At 53.2% G+C, this 18,102-nt stretch overlaps 1 protein-coding gene across 7 annotated transcripts in view; it reads left to right on the plus strand.

Moving 5' to 3' along the window:
* GRIK4 (glutamate ionotropic receptor kainate type subunit 4) overlaps positions 1–17,617 on the plus strand; it is a 171,000-nt gene extending 153,383 nt beyond the window's left edge. For 5 of the 7 annotated variants that reach the window (XM_083808314.1, XM_083808317.1, XM_083808316.1 and 2 more), the window contains 9 exons: positions 1,556–1,669; positions 3,762–3,815; positions 6,511–6,620; positions 8,705–8,878; positions 9,237–9,402; positions 11,214–11,439; positions 12,746–12,874; positions 15,391–15,509; positions 15,961–17,617. In XM_083808314.1, the coding sequence (XP_083664440.1) occupies positions 1,556–1,669; positions 3,762–3,815; positions 6,511–6,620; positions 8,705–8,878; positions 9,237–9,402; positions 11,214–11,439; positions 12,746–12,874; positions 15,391–15,509; positions 15,961–16,326 (1,458 nt within the window). In that variant the 3' untranslated portion in view covers positions 16,327–17,617. Of the gene's footprint in view, positions 1–1,555; positions 1,670–3,761; positions 3,816–6,510; positions 6,621–8,704; positions 8,879–9,236; positions 9,403–11,213; positions 11,440–12,745; positions 12,875–15,390; positions 15,510–15,960 lie in introns of those variants that run through there. The other 2 variants (XR_014574624.1, XM_083808318.1) reach the window with 2 other exon arrangements.
* The last annotated feature ends 485 nt before the right edge of the window (positions 17,618–18,102 follow it).

The raw sequence follows: 18,102 nt of genomic DNA on the forward strand, positions 1-18,102 counted from the left end.
GAGCTCTCCCCGGGACAATGGTACCTGCAAACCCTGTTAACATAGGCAGGAGAGGGTTAGGAAGCTTGAGGCTTTCCCCGCAGATAAAATTCCTCACATGCCATGTTCCACAGATGAATTGATCCCATCTTTGTAATCTCCTGGTGCTTACATAGGGCTGAACTGCTCACACACGGTGCTGTGATTGCTGGTGCCTTTTAAAAACCCTGTGGGTAAACGTCTGGCTAGGCAGAAATCCTCCCCAGCTCATAATTCACTCCAGCCTGCACCTCCCAGGAACCTGTAATAGCTGCTGGGAAACAATTGCAAAAATCCGGCAGTGGGCTTGTCCAATAAAGCCGTCCTGCACGGGCTGTGAAATATCACCTTCTCCGTGCCCCGTGCCCCTTACCTGCTAGCGGGCAGGCTTGCTGATCCCCTTGCCTTTCTTTCCCTTCTCCTCCAGCCTGCAGGCTGCAGTAGGGCTGCCCTTTGCTCCTGCAGCTCCTGCCTTTTATTGGCCCGTCCTCCCCATCTGCCTCAAAGTGGTTTTGGGGCTGCGGGAGTGAAAGACACGGGCAAACCTCAGCCAGGAGGCACTTGGCCCTGTTTTTCTTCGGGAAGAAGAAGCGAGAGCAGCAGGGGCAGAGAGCGTGGCACGAGCGGTGCACCAGCAAATTTGCCTTTGAGTGGTGCATTTGCAAGTAGGGCATGGATCCAGAGAGATAAGCCGCATATTTTATCGGGTCTTCAGGCCTGATGGTGCCTTAGCTTCTGCACAGACCTTATGAAACTCGGGGACAACATGTGCAAATAGCTTTTCTCCCCCCCCCCTCCTCCCCTTTTTCTTTCTTTCCACATGCATAATTGTCATCCTGCAAAGCAGGCAAACAAATGTATAAGAGAATGGAGGAGGTTTCATTTTTATAGAAAGCAATTACCGACATTAAAAGAGCTACAGTAATAAATATAATATTTAAAATTCAAATTCCTTATCTATGTTACAAGGGTATTAACGTTGGAATAAATTTTACACCCCCCCTCGCCCCCCAATCTCATTTGGTTTGCAAGTCAATCTGGAAATTTTTACGCCAGTCCTCTGAATTTTTTGGAGTCTGAGCTGCAATTTTGGGAGTCTGGGTTTGGCAGGCTTGTAAACTTCACGACTCGGGGTTTGTGAGCAATAATGGTGCTTTGTTGTGATTTCCTACCTACGGTGCTTGCAAGTAACAGCAGCCTTGTCTGGAAGGGAAGGGGGCGGCTGTGTTTAACGGGGGCTTTGGAAGCGGGAGGCTGCAACCCACAGCTACGGAGATGCAAAGAGTGGTCCGGAGCACGAGGTGGGTTATGCTTTGGGGTGCCTGTGTGAAACACGCTGGGTGAGCATGGACATCACCAGGAAAACTCCTGCTGCTTTCCCCAGAGCCAGGTCTTGCCCTGCAGCAGACGCACCCCGTCCCATCGGGATGGGACACCCACCTTCCAGGAGCGGGTGCATGGCCCTGGGCGTGCTGTGCCCCCTTCCCTGCCTCTTCCCAGACTCGGGGTCCTCATCTCTGCTCTCCTCTCTCTCCAGAAAGCCGATTTGGCAGTGGCGGGGCTGACGATTACTGCGGAGCGGGAGAAGGTGATTGATTTCTCTAAGCCATTCATGACTTTGGGAATTAGCATTCTCTACCGAGTTCATATGGTAAGCGACTTATTTTATAGCCATTTACGTCCCTCCATTATTTGCATGCAAACGCGCCTAGTTACGGAAGAACAGTGAATGACTCATAAAAATATTTTCTTTTCCTATTTAAACACAAATGTGCCGGACATTTATTTTCTTTTTCACCCCGTGTCAGCTCGGTGCCTTCGGTTCCCGTTGCTGAACCTCCAGCCGTGCTGGCTCCCTCCTGGGGCACAGCTTGGTGCTCCCCAGGGAACCAGGAGGTCCCCAGGGTGCTGCTGCCTTGCAGGGGGGCTCTCGGACACCCTTGCTCCTGCATCAGCTTGGGGGGGGAGCCCCCAGGAGGAGCCGTGCAGCTCCAAGCCCCCATTTCCCAGGTGTTGCAGAAGGCGAGCGCAACAGGACGTCCTTCTGTTCCCAGCCCATGGCTTTGCAGTGTGCTCTGTACAATGCCAAATGGGATGAGAATTACAGTCCTGGTCTCCTGTCAGCTCAACAATAGCAGCCAAAGGGATAAAACAATTAGAGCTGCCTCTCCCTGCCCCCTCTCTCCCTTCGCAAGGCTGTTGGAGATGCAGTGTTCTGCACGAGCATAAACAAACTTGCGCATGCATCTCTCCGCGCTGAGTTGCTCCTGCCAAGAACAAACAAGTAATTAAAATCTAGTTAAAATTCCATTTCTTCTGGTACGTGCAGAATTTAGGATCAGTAGTTAACCGATCAGAAAGAGACAGACCCTTTAGGCTTCGGCGGCTGTGAGGTACTGTCCCTGCCCCGCTACCTTTCCCTTCCCACCGCCAGTTCCCCCGTGCATCTGGGGGTGTTCCTGCCAGCGTCACTTGGCTGGGATTATAATCAAGCTCCTTGCTTTCTCACATGGGTTTTAAAGTCTGGGGATTGAGTCCTGTGTGTGTTCTGCCTCCGATCAACCCCACAACCTCGAGCGAGGTCCTGCTCCTCGAACGGCGTGAGGCTGATGGGGAACCCCCATGGCAGGGGGGTCCCCAGCTTCTCCTGCTGCGCTGAGGATGCTGTCTGAGAGCTGGGCAGAATTAACTCATTAACCTGGTAAATACGTGTTTAACACGGAAAGGCTCCTCGCTCCCATTTTCCTGGAAGGATGGGGTTTGCAGAGCAGCTGTGGGCGGCCGCCCTGCCCCTCCCTTCCCTTCCCCACCCCAGCAGACGTCTCCGCAATGTCAGAAATTGCAGCTGACGTATGTTCATCGCGGCGCAGCTCAGACGTAGGCTAATAAATAACCACAAACGTGTCTCTTGCTGAGGAGTAGCCTCTGTGCCCTAGTCTCCTCCCAGCGTGATGACATTTTATTTTAATTTCCGTATAACTCCGCTTGCAAATGCTTTCTCCCCCTTTTCTCCTCCCCACCCACCCGGCCCAGCCACCACGCTGCGCCTCTTATCACACATAACCGAAGATGGCAGCTTTAAATGGGGCTGTCATTTTTCTCAATTCCACTCGTTGTGATATAATCAAGTATGGATTTCTGACGCGGGGGCTCTAATAGGCTTTCTGACTCGCGGGCTGCGAGGAGAAAAGGCTCGCTTTGTTTGTTGCCTTCCCATCCTGGTGGGCCCTGCGGAGGGCAGGAGGTAATGACAGGTCCTCCTTGGCAGGTGCCTGCTGCTTTTTTTTCCTGCGCAGAGGTATGTTGGGAGCCTGCTTTGTTTGTAGCACACACTTGGTTTTGCTCACACCTGCCTCTGTGGAAGGGATTGAGGGACCAGGCTGCACGTGATCCTCGGTCATCAGCCCTGAAAACCTTTGCTGTGCTCTCCCTTGAGATGGGAAAGCGTCGATGTAGTGAGCACGCTGGAAGAGCTGAGCTCAGGACAGGTGAACTGAGGCTCGAAGGGGCTCTCTGACTGCTGCAGAAGATGCAAGAACTTTGGGGACCGATGCCACAGCTCCTCCCCAGCCAGTCCCTCCAGGCTGTCCTGGTGAGCGCATGGTGCGGGGGGGCAAACAAGGAGCTCAAGGTGTCTGCTACGAGCCTGAGCACTGCTGAACCCAGCAGGACATTTGGTTCCTCCTCTTTTCCCTGCATGTCCTGCACAGTCAGGCTCTGACCCCAATATCTGCCCCCTCCAGAAACTCACCTCCTGCCTGGCCGAGCACGAGGACTTCCAGGAACCCCTGAAGAAGGTGAGTGAATCCCTCTTGCCTCCGTCTGAGGATCTGCAGGAGGCCTTCATCAATTATTGGGCACTTTGAACATTTCTATTCCAGGCAAAATAGCTCTTCCAATTAACAACGCTGTACTGGGACCTGCTAAAAATATCTGACAGACACCAGATATTGTCAGTCCCATCTTCAAAACAGACAGATAAGAGAGAGTTTGTGCCCTCCGTGGGAACAGAATATCTTTATTCTTATCCACGACTGTGAATGAAAAGAATATGTAGCAGCAGCCTGGAAATGACTGCAGCTGAAGAGAAGCAGAACTACTACTGCTGCAAGTCACAGGAGAGACTCACTGCCAAGCCTGGAACTTCCAGCTTCCAACGCAATTTCCCTAATGAGCGTAATTTATTGACAAACTGCCCCGGAAACACGGAGAAGACGTTGAGGCCCTAATTACAGAAAGGGACTTTGCTACAGGAGCATCTCACGAGGGAGCCGCGGCTGAGGCGCCGACGATGCCTGGGAATTCCCTGCTGGCTCTGGGATGCCGGGCAAGGATGAGCCGCTCGGAGCCGATTTATTTTGGAGAAGCTCCCATTTGCTCGGCTGAAGGCAGGAGGTGCCTTCCCACCTCGTAATTCCCCTTTCCCAAGCTTGTATCTGAGCTTACAAACCCCTGTGGAGGGAGAGGCAGCGGAACGAGCCTTGCTCTAGGTGATAAAGGGAATTAGGGGTGCGTGGGGCACTCAGGAGAGCCGTGTGGTTGCTGAAGAAGCTTTGGTAACACCTACCCTTGGCTCCCAGTTGGCATCACGAGTCAAAAATGGACACGGGAAGGTGCGAACCACTGACTCCTAACTCATCTTTTTGTTACAAGGCTTAACAAGCCAGAACCTCTGAAAATACTACTGTAGATCCCAGCCTCCAGCTCCTCTTGTCCTTAAGGATACAGGGACGAGATGTTACGGAGTAATTTGTAGGGCAGAGTTTGCTGTAGAAGGTTTCAGAGATACTACGGTCCCAGCTGGTGACTGGAGCTGAGAATATCGCAGTATCCTAGATATTTTTGTCAGAGGAAGGTCTCTGTGCAACAACTATTGCCTTTTCTAGCAACATCTCAGTCTTCAGAAGAATTTCAAGACCTTGTGAAATTCAGTTTTTGCATAAGTGTAGGAATATTTCAGTAGTAAAACAGTCTTTTTATAGAAAAGAAGGAATTTAAAATGCCCCTCTTGTCTCTGTGTAAGGAAACAAAACTCATCTATGTTTCCTGGGGACTTTTTGTGAAAACAGAAAATCGTTCACTGCCTTGGGATTAAGTGCACTTCTAAAATGCTTTGGTCTATCCCAGGCACCGGGCTTGCTACAGCAACTGGAGTGAGGTGGGTTTTGTTACCAGCTGCTATTTATCAGTTTATGTGTGCCACGAGCAGAGGGAGGCAGTGGATTACAGAAAAATGAGGGCTCCAGACCCTAAAGCCTGAGGTTTTGTGGTGCAAGGACTGACTGTGCTCACCTGCGCACAGCCTTAACAAATGCTTTTAGCCCCACATTAGGAGTTGTGAGTTTTTGCTGGGAGCCTTTTGGAGGAGACAGTGAGCGAAGAAGAGTCCTGAGCCCGATGAATGTCGCCTGAACACGGTGGGAGAGGAGCATCAGACGTGCCCGGTGCCTAAACAAAGCGCGTTCTGCTCCACGGAGGTACTACAGACTGCACAGAGAGCTTTTTGGGGTTTCGTTTTCTTTACTCCTGTGGCTTTTGCTCTCTTTTTGCCTCTCCCCCGAGCGGCACTGAGTTTGCTCAGAGATAAACCAGCGCCTGCTTCCCCCCCCGAGGAGGCTGTGCCGCAGAGGAGCCGCGTGCACGGAGCTGGTGGCTGCAGGAGAGATGCTCCCAGCAGAACGGGAGGTGTTCAGCCTGCGAGAAACTTCCAGAAATCGATCCTCCCTTTGTTCCAACGTCACTAAACTCGACGAGATTTCGGTGGTGGCAGCGTCCTTGTGAAACTTGGAAGGTACTTTGGGAGGAGGAAGGTGTTCCTTTCCAAGGTGGTGTTGCTGAGGTAGAAGCAGGAAATTCTGACGCATCCTGAAGATAAAAATACCGTGTTCTCGGAGATAAAAGTAATAATTTTATTGAGTTTTGTACAGCAGGAACATTTCAAGGCTGAAGAAAGCAAGCCAGAAATATTGCAAAAGGGTGTTTTTTTTTTTTTCTCTTTTTTGCATTAAAATGTTTTCTCCCCACTCTGTCGCTCCCACCCACTGCTGGCACCCAGGGGTGCCCCTTCGCAGCCACCACGTGCGGTCTGAAGCCCGGTGGGTGACCCAGGGCTCCCCCCTTGCAGATCCCGCAGGCGAGCAGGGCAGCGCGCCCTGCCAGCGAGGAGAGGGCTGCGGTTGTCATGCCTTTCCATCAGTTCACCTGCTTGTTTGCCTGGAGGAACAAAAGCCCTTGTTTTTGTAGGGGGAGGAATGGTCTTAGGAGAGGGATCCCAGCGGGGAGCTGCTGCAGGGCGTGCTCGCTCGTGGCCGTGTCTCACCCCCGCGAGACTTTTGCAAATCTCCATTTTCTTTCTTTTATTTCCCTTCTGTCGCTCCCAGCCACTGTCACCATCAGGCCAGGTGTGTCTCTTTGTCTCCTTTTAAGAACGAATTGCTCGATTTATAGGAAAAAAAAAAAAAAAGCTCAAACTCAGTTTTGCTTCCCTTCCAGGGCCGCAAGCCTGGCTACTTCTCCTTCCTGGACCCCTTTTCCCCCGGCGTCTGGCTCTTCATGCTGCTCGCCTACCTGGCCGTCAGCTGCGTCCTCTTCTTGGTTGCTCGGTAATGTGGCCGCCGCCGCCTTTCCTTTCCTCGCGGTGCCATCTAGCGTCACGCTCCCAGCCCCGTGGCGAGGGGCTGCACGTGGGCACGTCCCCAAGGCCACCAGCTCAGGGGACGCGGCAATAGGGGCAGGGTGGTCCCAGCCCCCAGCTGGGGATGGGGACTTTGCTGGGAGAGCATCACCCGGTGGCAGCGCTGGGTGGCCACGGGCATGGCTGGGATGGGGGGGGGACAGGAGCGTGCGTGGCCCCCGTGGTGCCAAAAACTGCCTGGGAAGAGTGGGACAAGGATGGGGATTAGGGCAGGGGCTGTGCAAACGGTGCTGCTGGCTGCGGGTTCTCAGATGGCAAGAGAGAAACCCAACGGCGTGTCTCAGCCACGAAGGGCAGATGCCGGCGAATGCGTTGAGAGATTTTAATGCGAACTGCAGGACGTGTGTCAGTCCTTCAAAACGCAGTGTGTACAGAACGGGGAAGTTCATTAATATCCCTCCAGAGCCTCCCAGCTGACGTGCAGAGCCTCGCCTGACAGCTCTCAGTTCAGATTCCCTATGACTAATTTAAATCAGCCTTAAAAAAATGTCACCGAGCGCTTTGAGCTTCTCTGCGGCGTGTCTCCCATCAAGGCAGCGGGTCAGCGCTCCAGGGGCCGTGCTGCGGGGCTGCCTGCCCTCACCCCGTGGCAAACTGCTGGATTCGGGTGCCACGGACGGGGCTTTTCGCTCTCAGGTAGGCTCTGAGCTGGAGATGCACAGCGAGGTGTGCTCAGGGCTCGAGCGCTGCGTTGGGACGTGGTTAATGCCCAGTCCTCGTTACGAAAATGGAGCTGTGCTGTCACTTGGTCCCTTAGCATGGCTGAAGTCGTCATGCTGACAGGGCTCTAAGGCTTTCTTTGAATCCCGTTACAGCCTCAGCAGCACGGTCCTGAAGAAACCATTGAATAATGCAGCCTGGCACGCTGCAGACTGAGATGTGGTGCCCTTCCAGCCCCTCTCCGCGTTTTAAACATCCTCCTCCAGCAAGGTGCCTCTGCCTGGCTTCCTCCGGAGGCAGAGGTTTGGATGCTGAGCTCGGCCGTGAGGAGCTCCTGACCCTGCAAACTTCAGAGCGCTGTCCCAGCTCAGTGCTTGTCTTACTGCCAGTCCTGGGCCCCAGCACGAGGTCTTCAGGAAATAACCTCCGTAACCAGCACTGCAGTGAGGTGGGAGAGGCAGGGCTGAAAGCTAACAGCTTTTTGGGTGAAATGCTGCACAATCTGGCACAGCCCTGCAGCTGTATTGCAGTATCCCCTAAACAAGCCGCCCAGGAACCAGCTCTGCTAACAATTAGCGATACAATGAACCGCAGCGTAGGATTTAGACGACTTTCTTAGCAACCAGGGAACCGAGGTTTGAAAACAGCCCAAAAAGAGAGCCGGGCTGCCATCACTTCAGTGACGTGCTGTCACTTATTTCAGATTCCCACCCCTGTCCCATCCCTGTGAGTGCTGAAAGCTTGCGATGCTTTGAAACGTCAGCACTTGGCTTCAAACCAGACCTGGGACCTAGATCTAGACCTTGCTGGGGCAACCAGACCTTCTTGGAGCAACCATTTGTGACAATTCTTACTTGATGACGATGTTCGGCCAGGTCTCACGTGTTTTGCTTTGGAACTTGCCATGGATGCTCCTTCTCTGGCAGGGAACGCAGCAGGAGATGCCTGATTTCCATTCTGCATCGAGACCATGCGCTTCTGGAATTATGATTGCCGCTCTTGTCTGCGTTACAAATTCACACGTAGGCCTTCAGCCTCCCCACAGCCCTTGGCCAGGTTTTAGCACAGCCTCTCAAAACTTTTGCAGATCTCACAACAAAACCTCTGGCTCCTGAATCTCAGAGCAAGCATTTCACACAGCTCTGAGCCCTGGGCATCGACTGACAGCAAAGAGTTTCCTCCTCAGAAAAATCTGCTTCCAGGAGAGTTAGGGCTTTTCAGCTTTCCTTTTTTTTAAAAAAAAAAAAAAAAACTTTTTTTTGCTGTTTTTCACCCAAGTTTCACCCCGTTTCCTAGCAAGTTACCTGAGCTACCTGTTATTTCTCCTGTCAGGCTGACGCCGTATGAGTGGTACAGCCCCCACCCCTGCTCGCAAGGCAGATGCAACCTCCTCATCAACCAGTACTCGCTCGGCAACAGCCTGTGGTTTCCCGTCGGGGGCTTCATGCAGCAAGGCTCCACCATCGCCCCCCAGGCGTTGTCCACGCGCTGCGTCAGTGGAGTCTGGTAAGAAGGTCAGCCTTCCTCGAAAGGAAGGCAGCCCTCAGGGTCAGATGGAGAGGCAGGGGACGGGGATGGAGGTCAGACACAGCCCGTGGAGAAGTTTAGGTTGGAAATGAGGAGACATTTCTTCTCAGAAAGAGCAGTCAGGCATCGGGACGGGTTGTCCAGGGAGGTGGTGGAGTCACCGTCCCTGGGGGTGTTCAAGGAAAGGTTGGACGTGGTGCTTAGGGACATGGTTTAGTGGGTGACATCGGTGGTAGGGGATGGTTGGACCAGGTGATCTTGGAGGGCTTTTCCAACCCTAATGATTCTAGTCGCAGCTCACTGTCTCTCTCACTGTCCTCGCTTCCTCTTTCCCTAGGTGGGCCTTCACCTTGATCATCATCTCCTCCTACACGGCCAACCTGGCAGCCTTCCTCACCGTGCAGCGGATGGATGTCCCCATCGAATCCGTGGATGACCTGGCTGACCAGACAGCCATCGAGTACGGCACCATTCACGGCGGCTCCAGCATGACCTTCTTCCAAGTAAACCCCATTCTTCTGCTAAGCGGGGCAGGGGGTGCGGAGGGCACCCTTCGGTCAGCTTTGGATGCTGCCCCAGCCTGCCAGGCCTCTTTCTGGTGTGTGGCATCCAGGTTTCTGGCATTGAGGAGACATTCGGGGAGCTCCCTGGCTGTTTGGTTGCGCAGGGCTAATTCCACCGCGTGTGGCGACGGGGTAAATGGTGGAGGTGGCACAGCAGAGGCTAGGGAAGGTAGGGATTTGTAAGGCAGCAGCCAGCACGCTTTTGGGATGCTGGAGGACTGGGCTCAGGACATCTGTGCTGGACCCCAAGGGAGCAGACCTTTCTGCTCAGACTCAAAAAGTGACTTAACGTTTGGAGTTCCCCACCACGTAGGTGAGAAAGGGGTGCACATCCCCGTGTCAGCGATGGCACAACGTGGTCCTCAGCAGCCGAGCATTTGCAGTCGGATTTCCATGTCCCTGTGCATGTTGGATGTGATCTTAGCTTCTCTGTGAGAGTCCCTCAGGTTGGGTAAGCAAAGAAATGTTTGCAGTCCCCTGGTAGGCCAGCTTATGGAAATGTGCTGGTGCAAAGCGGAGTTTGCATGGGGTCAGGGGCACTGAAAACACACAAGTCAAGCGTGTGCAAACTTGATACGTGCTATTTAGCCCAGTTTCATTTCTGGCTTCCCTCCTGGATTCAGAAGGGAAACAAATGAGTGAATCTTTTCTGCGGTGCTCTGATGGTACACAAAACTGCTCGAGGATTATTTGTTTATTACATGTTGAAATACCAAGAGGAGAGAAAGAGAGAAAGCTTTTCTCACTTCTCTTTTCCACTGAGTCTGAGCTGAACTGGGAAGAAGCCTGAGAAACATCTCAAGTGAGCCTGAGCTTTTCAGCCTAACTTTCTGCCCTTCAGGGGTTTGGCAAAAAGCTACTTTTAAGCAGAACGTCACACCTAAAATGAGCTGAAGAGCCCAAGTGAATAAAGTGTCTGTGTACGAGGCACTCGGTTCTTCCCAGGCAGACTTTGAAGGCTAAAACCCTGTCTGTGGCTCTGCGCTGCCTGGTGCGTGCTGGAGTAGCTGGTGGGGGGAAAGAAAGGAGTGCAAGGTGCTCTCGGACCATTTGCAGCCCCGTTTGCAAGGATCCATTTGCCTTGGGTGTCAGGGTGGTGACTCAAGTGCAGCAGTGGGCTGAGCAGGCATGGCCAAGGCTGTCCTCACCCCGCAGCACCCATTGCTGGAGCACCTTGCTTTGTGTCCAACCTACGTTCAGCCAAAAGCCCCCAGTTCTCATAAGCAGGCACTTCGGTTCCCTTTTGCACCAAAATCCCGATTCAGGGAACAGCAAAATCCGGAGAGCTTTGACTCTGTGCCCAGACCTCGGTGCTCTTCTCGGGCTGGCGGTGTCTGTCTCTGGTGGCCTGCTGAGCACAAGGGCATGGGAAGCGTTCAGTGGCTTAAAGAAGCCATCCGTCAGCTATTTCTTCTGGCTTTTTTTGGTTGTTTGCGATACAGTTACGGAAACTGCATTTTTTGCAAACTGAATTTATGCAAAGAGACGTGATGGAACTAATTGGGATTAGGTATGCATTTCATGCCCAGCCTTGCCAACAAAGTCTCAAATCCACCAAGACATTTGGGCCTCTGAATCTCGTTGGAATAACTGGAGGTTAGGCAGCCGTGCGCAAATCAGGCACCAGATCTGTTTCGACTCCTTTTTCCCATTGTGAAAGGGGACCCTCATTTTACAGAAGGGTCTAATTCGGGGTGTACATCGCCTCAAGGTGCTCCCGCTTATCCATGCTTGCCTTCTCTCTCCGGCAGAACTCCCGCTACCAGACGTACCAGCGGATGTGGAACTACATGTACTCCAAGCAGCCCAGCGTCTTCGTGAAGAGCACGGAGGAAGGGATCGCGCGCGTGCTGAACTCCAATTACGCCTTCCTGCTGGAGTCCACCATGAACGAGTATTATCGTCAGCGCAATTGCAACCTCACGCAGGTCGGGGGCCTTCTGGACACCAAGGGCTACGGGATTGGCATGCCCGTCGGTAGGCAGTGAAGACAAATTCTAGTCCTTCTCAGCTGTCAGCAGAGGACCGGAGCATTTGAAAAGGCTGAACCGGCTCTAAGGCCGAGGTCACGTTTCACGGCTCTGCCCAGGGTCATTTTTTTTAAACTCAGGAGGAAAATCAAATGCACTGCAGCTGCCCTAGGTGCACGCTCAGGGCCAGATGTGCGAGACCCTGCTCTGGTCCGGAGCCAGGTGACACGTGACTGCGGCTCTTTAAATGATTCGTGTGAAAGATGTTTCAAAATTGCTGCTTATTTTCTGCATACATGCTCTTTGCTGACTGTTTCCCTTTTGAACCAGTGGTTTTTGAATCGTTTTGTGCTTCTCGCTTCACCTCAGAAGTGCTGTAAAAGTAATGCTGGTGCAACTCCTGTAGTGTCTTAACAGCTGTTGGTTCTTAAAACTCCCGGACAGAGAGAGAATTGGACGATTCAGTCCTATCTCACCTACTGATCAGGTTCCACCAAATGCAGGGCTTTTGTCTTTCAAATAGGAGAGCCAACAAGAGAAGCCCATCTCCCAGGGCAGCAAGGAAAAGGATGTAGCGGTTGTTATCCAAAACGATCGCTGATCTTTGGGCCAGTCTCTCAGGCTCGGACGCCTGGTCCCTGACCTCTGAGCACCCCGTGTAGCCACACAAAATTGAGCTGAATGACGCAAGAACCCTCGCACAGGCAGCTACTATAGCTTAGCTGACATGAGTAAGCTTGTAAAGTCACGGTAACCCGATCGTGAGTACAGATCTGTACTTTCATGACTAAATTTGTTCTGACATTGTCTTGTTAAGCAGTGAAATCGTAGCAGATAAGAGGAGCAGAAAGCTGCTCGCCGGGACAATAGTGCAGAGTTACCAGGAGAGCTGCTGCCGTTCCCACGGCCCTTCTTCTGCAGCTCTGGCCCCAGGAATAACGGGGCCTGCAGTGGGGCTGGGTGCTGAGCATCCTCTCCCGTGAACATAGGTTGGATCCAGCGCCGTTGCAGTGCACCAGATTGAAACAGGAGCCTTAGAGCAAGGCTAGCAAAGCTCTCCCTGGCTACAGACTCCTTTAAGTGCCGTATGTGGGTCTTGGGGTGCAGGCAGAACTGCTGTCTGCAAGTGAGGTGAATTTATGGACAGCCCCAGCGGGGGAGCAGTGGGTTTTGAGGGCTGGCACGGAGTAAGAGAGCTCCCAAGGTGCCAGGAGGAGCGTTCGGGGCAGGCTGGTGGCAGGGCAGCGCGCGGGGCCGAGCGGGAGGCAGGCAGGCCGGAGCGGTGCCTTAGCGCCTGCCTCTTGCTCTTGCAGGCTCCGTGTTCCGCGACGAGTTCGACCTGGCCATTCTCCAGCTGCAGGAGAACAACCGCCTGGAAATCCTGAAGCGCAAGTGGTGGGAAGGAGGCAAATGTCCCAAGGAGGAGGACCACAGGGCCAAAGGTACGCTGCGCCCCCCGCCCGTGGCTCACCGTAGGGACCAGGAGGTAGGAGCATCCCCGGCAGTGGTGCAAGGATGAAGGTCCGTCTGCACGTGTGTACTGCTGGGTTTTCCGCCAGAGAATCGCTTTTTCCCCTTCTCCTGACCCGAGGTTCCTTCCTTCACAATTCAAGGAGAAAGCCAAACAGCTCTGCGGTGCCTCATGCTGTGTGTTTTTGCCTGGGGCAAAGATAGCGGAACAACCAAATGACAAATATTGGAGGCATATGGAGGGGAAATTAGCTTCTAATGAATGTCTGCAGCATTACATGGGAAAATGGATGGCTGAAGGGATCAGACCAAAATCCTGGGTTCCTGCAAGGGAGATGGATCTCCACCGCAGGCCCGCTGCTTAATGGCTCCGAGTGAAAGCGCCTTTCAGACAGCTGGGGGAAGGGACACAAGGACTTTATTGCTACATCTGTAAACTGAGGAGCAAATTCTTTTGGGTAATGCTATGCAAATTGCCATAAAAGCTACCACATTAGGCTGATGTCCCAGCATGACAGCAGTTGCCAGCTTCCCGCAGTTGCTGCATTTTTTCGTTTTGGCAGTCGCCCTTTCCTCGGCGAGCATTTTCTATGTGGCCAGCAGTGCCCAGTCGCAAGGCGAGTCCTCTGACCTCTCCGAGTGCAGAGACAGAGCCGAGCCGGCTGCACGACTGTGCTCATGTTTTCCTGACGATACAGCAGACGTTGGGCTGTGCATGAAGCTTGTGAGCTGGCTGGATGAGGCCCCAAAGGGATGGGGTGCTGGTTATCCCTCCTGCTGCCCCGCACATATCCGTGGCTTGGAGGCAGGAGGTGCTGGGCCAGAGCAAGACAACTGGCCTCAAGGCAAGGTGACAACCTAATAAAATAGTTGGTTTGAAGGCAAGCAGGAAGGATAGAGGCTCTTCTTCCATGTACCTAGTGAACAGTGGAACAGGGATTGGAGAAGGTTCTGGTGGTTTGTTCGCCTCGTTAATAAATCCCCAGCTGTATCCTATCAGAGAGAAAGCGTAGGTGTTCTCAAGGATTTGGGCAGGGAGGTGGTAGAGGGGATAAAAACTGCCCACAGAGGAAAGAAATCCCTCTCTGGTAAGCTTGGGAACGGGTATCTGATCTGACACCCAGGTGGAACCGTGGAAGGATGAAGAGAGACTGATCCTGGCCTTAAATTCAGATTTGAGAGATGCTGGGAGGAGAGGATGGCCTTTATCTTGGGTCTAAACTGTGATTATGGGATATGTTTTCTGCCCTGTAATTGCTGTCTTAGTGGAAACGTCTCTGCGATGGGCTGATTTACAGAGTCACTGGATTGCTCTGGAGGCAATGCCAAAAGAATGATGGAGAAGGAGGGAGAATTGTGACCTCTTACGTTTTAGAACAAAACAGGTCAGCGATTTACAAGGATTTTGGTGAGATTTAATGTCTAAAAGCCATGCAGAGATTAAGTCAATAAATCATTGATTCTTGCACTTTGATTTAATGTTACAGAGGGGAGAGGAAGGTTTTTATAGATGCTCTTGTTGAGTAATGGCCTCATACCGTCACCTCGGTGCAAAACACCGCATGCTTTTTAGTAATCAGCCCAATCAGGAGCCCTGGCCACTTGAGACCCAAACCCAAGAAGCCGAGGAGAGCAGAGCTGGTTTTTGGGCAGCGTGCGCTAAGAGGCAGGCACTGCTCCCTGGATCTGCTCCTGCTGCAGCACCCTTTCGGTCCCATTCTGCAGGGCTTAGGCAGTTTTTGGGGGACAGGAGTCGTGGTGGGAATCAAGGTGACATCCCTGGCACGTGGGAAGCTCAGGGTGGGTTCTTGAGGGCTGGGTTTTCCCTCCAGCTGTGAGGTTTCTGGAGCACAAGCTGTTTAGGACAGGCAGGTTTAGGACCAGGTACCCCTGGGCAACATCCCCACGTGGCCACCAAGTCACATCAAACGGCTCTGGGTCGTGGTCTTGTCTGGAACCTCTCCCTGCTACTGCAACACAAGCAGCTGTAATCATTTTTCACCAGCACTTTGTAATGCGATCAAAGGAGGTTTTCTTCGTACCAGCCTCCTTTAAAGCCCTTTCTTGTCTTCGTCATCTCTGCCTCCTTAACAGCATTGCTCATCTGCTGTCGCAAAGTTCAAAGCAACTAGAGCTGGGTGAATAATTTGCAGGGATTAATGTACCCGATTGATCTCCCGTTTTTTCCCCCCTGTTTTCGGTTTGTCCACAAATTGCTTTGTACTTTCCTCCAATGTATTTGCTGTTTATCTGCAAAATCATCATTTCTGAGAATGCGTCTTCGATCGTGCAGTTATTGCAAGTCATTTGGTTTGCCATCTGAGTCATGCAGCCAGCTATTAATAGGACGGTGCTGGCTCCGTGGTTTTGGTCTCTGGCTGGGTGTGCGTAGTGCTAACAGCAAAGGGTTGGGATTTCTGCACAATGATGCCTGCAATTTATGTCGTGCCTGCCTCCCCACAGCGCTGTCTCTTCTGCTTTGTTTTAGGCCTGGGGATGGAGAACATTGGTGGAATCTTCGTGGTTCTCATCTGTGGCTTAATCGTAGCGATTTTTATGGCAATGCTGGAATTTTTGTGGAGCCTTCGGCACTCTGAGCAGTCAGAGGTAGGACCTGAAAGTGTCCCGAGGGGGTAGAAGTACTTATGGCATTCCTAGTGCTGAGACCTCAGCTCTGGGTAGGGGTCTGAAGTTCAGGGACATCTCACGTACACCTTCATCGTAAGATCGAGGCTGTAGGGAATGCTCCAAGGGCTGTTGAAGGGATCAGAGGTGCACAAGATCCAGGTACTTTCCCTGGAGGCTGGAACATCTGAGAAATTCTGCCTCCAACAGGTTTGGATCCCAAGCTGATTTGGAGATCCAGAAGGGTCTCCAACAAGAGGTGGAATCTCTTGGGCTAAAACAAATGTGAGGGTCCAAGTGCTGGTATCAAAATCCAGTGGCCAAACTAGAACCTGATCCCGTAGCATTTTGGCATCGGGATCCAGAGCAGAGGCAGGGTGGCTGGGCTTGCAGCACGGTTGGGTGAGCGGCGGGTCCTGGCTCTGCCTTCCAGGTGTCGGTGTGCCAAGAAATGGTGACGGAGCTGCGCAACATCATCCTCTGCAAGGACAGTTTCCACCCCCGTCGGAGGCGAGGGGGGATGACACGGACTCGCCCCGTTATCCCCGAGGAGCGCCGAGCCCGCAGCACGACCACGCTCAGCAACGGGAAGCTGTGCAGCGGGGGAGAGCCAGACCCCCTGGCACAAAGACTGGCACAAGAAGCTGCCCTGGTCGCCCGGGGCTGCACGCACATCCGCGTCTGCCCCGAGTGCCGCAGGTTTCAGGGGCTCCGGGCACGGCCGCCTCCGGGCTCGCCCGCGCAGAGCGAGGAGAGCTTGGAGTGGGAGAAGACCACCAACAGCAGCGAGCCCGAGTAAAGCCGGGGGGCGGTTGGGGGGAGCCGGGGTGGGCCGAGAGGGTCCTGTTCCATTTTACAGAACACGGACTTGTACAATGTCAAACTCGTTTTTAAATTAAAAGCAGTTACCCAGCTTCTCCAGAGCACGGCAGACCGCGTTGGGGCTGACGCACAAGCCCGGCCGGAGGGTGGGCTTTGGAGAGGACGCGCGGCTCGCCGAAACCTGAGGCACCAGGAGCGAGCTCCTCTGGCTGGGCTGCCTCCAGCAGCCGTCTCCACGCAGCTCCCGGGTGGGAAGGAGGGGACGCGGCGGGTGATTCGTGTAGCAGACATCGCCCACCCGGGGGCGAGAGTTCTTCTTGGAGCTTCTCCATCCCAGGCCAGCAGGAAGGCCGCTGTCTCCCCATCACACAGACTCACAGGGGGGGTGTTCGCATCGGGCGGGGGGAGGGACTTTTTCTTTGCTGTGGACGAGGGACGGGAAGGGAGGAGTTATTATTTCGTTCCGTTTCGTTTGGGGTACTCCAGGACCTAGTCTCCGAGGCACCAGGTTCCAGGTGCTAAACTTCTCCCTTTCTAGAATGGGGCAGGCGGCCTGAGAGAGGGAGGAAGGGATGGGACGTGCTCCCTGCGAGGAACAGCACGTGCTGAAAGTCCATCTGAGTTGTTGTTAACGTACATATATATATATACAAATATATATATATACATAGATATATATATATTAAAATGCCAAAAACCAACCAACCAACACAGTGAACTCAAAGAGGCCTTGAAACGCCTGGAATTTCAGGGGTTCTGTGTCTTTCGTTTAGTTCTGGGGTTATCTTTAGCTTTTTTTCTTTTTTTTAAATTCCCTTCTGTTTTTTGGGGTGTGGGTCGGGGAGCCCTTTGAGGAGGGGGAAAAGAGAGCAGGGAACGGGGTGGGAGCACCCTTCCCACCAGCTCCCCTTGCCCGTGCCCCACGCAGCGCCCGGGGCGGCTCGCTGCCCGCGTCCAGCAGCGACGATGCCGCGCGCGGCGTTGGAGAAAACCCATCGGGGTGGGATCTCGTGCGAGGACAATATTCACCTCCCTAGCAACAGCAGCAGCTCGCCCTCCGCTCGGTGCAGACGTGGGTTTCACGGCGACGAGTTGAATTTTCTGATTGAAAAAACAAATTCTATGCAATTTCTGATTGTAAAAGGGAAGAGAGGAAAATGGAGAGGGGCAGGGGAGATAAAGCCTTGAGTGAAGGTACATCCTGTTCTCGAATTGTTTTCTTTTCTTTTTGTCTTGAATGTACTGAAATAAAAGACGTCCTTGTATAATTATGCTTGTTTTCCTCTTTTCCTCCCCGTCCACACTCACAAAAGTCACGAGACGGCTTGCCTGGGGAGAGACCCAGCTGGGAGGGAGGAGGTGCTGTGGCTGTCCCAGGGCTCTGCTGCCTGACTGCATCCGCGCCCAGGGTGCTGCCGTTATCTGTACCTGAATGGGAACAGGAGAAAACAGAAAAAAAAGTAGCTACGGCCTTCCTAAACCGGTTAACCAGTGCTGAGGTTTAGGTGCAGCGGGTCAAACCCGTGGTGTTAGCGCCTGCAGGAGCTGCTGCTTCTGAGGCTGGGCAGGGAGCGATGCCCTGCTGGTGGGCACCTTGGGCCTGGTGGTGGTTTCCAGCACTGCGTGAAATCAGCGTCCACCACACAAACAGCAGCAAAACGTGCACAGCAGGAAGGAGAGGATTTAGAGCTTGTTGCGCCGGACGTCGTGTGTGATGTTCACAGAGGTCCCTTCACGCCCCCACGTCCATAAA

This window comes from Anser anser (genome assembly GCF_964211835.1).
Source record: "Anser anser genome assembly, chromosome: 22".
Lineage (NCBI taxonomy): Eukaryota > Metazoa > Chordata > Aves > Anseriformes > Anatidae > Anser > Anser anser.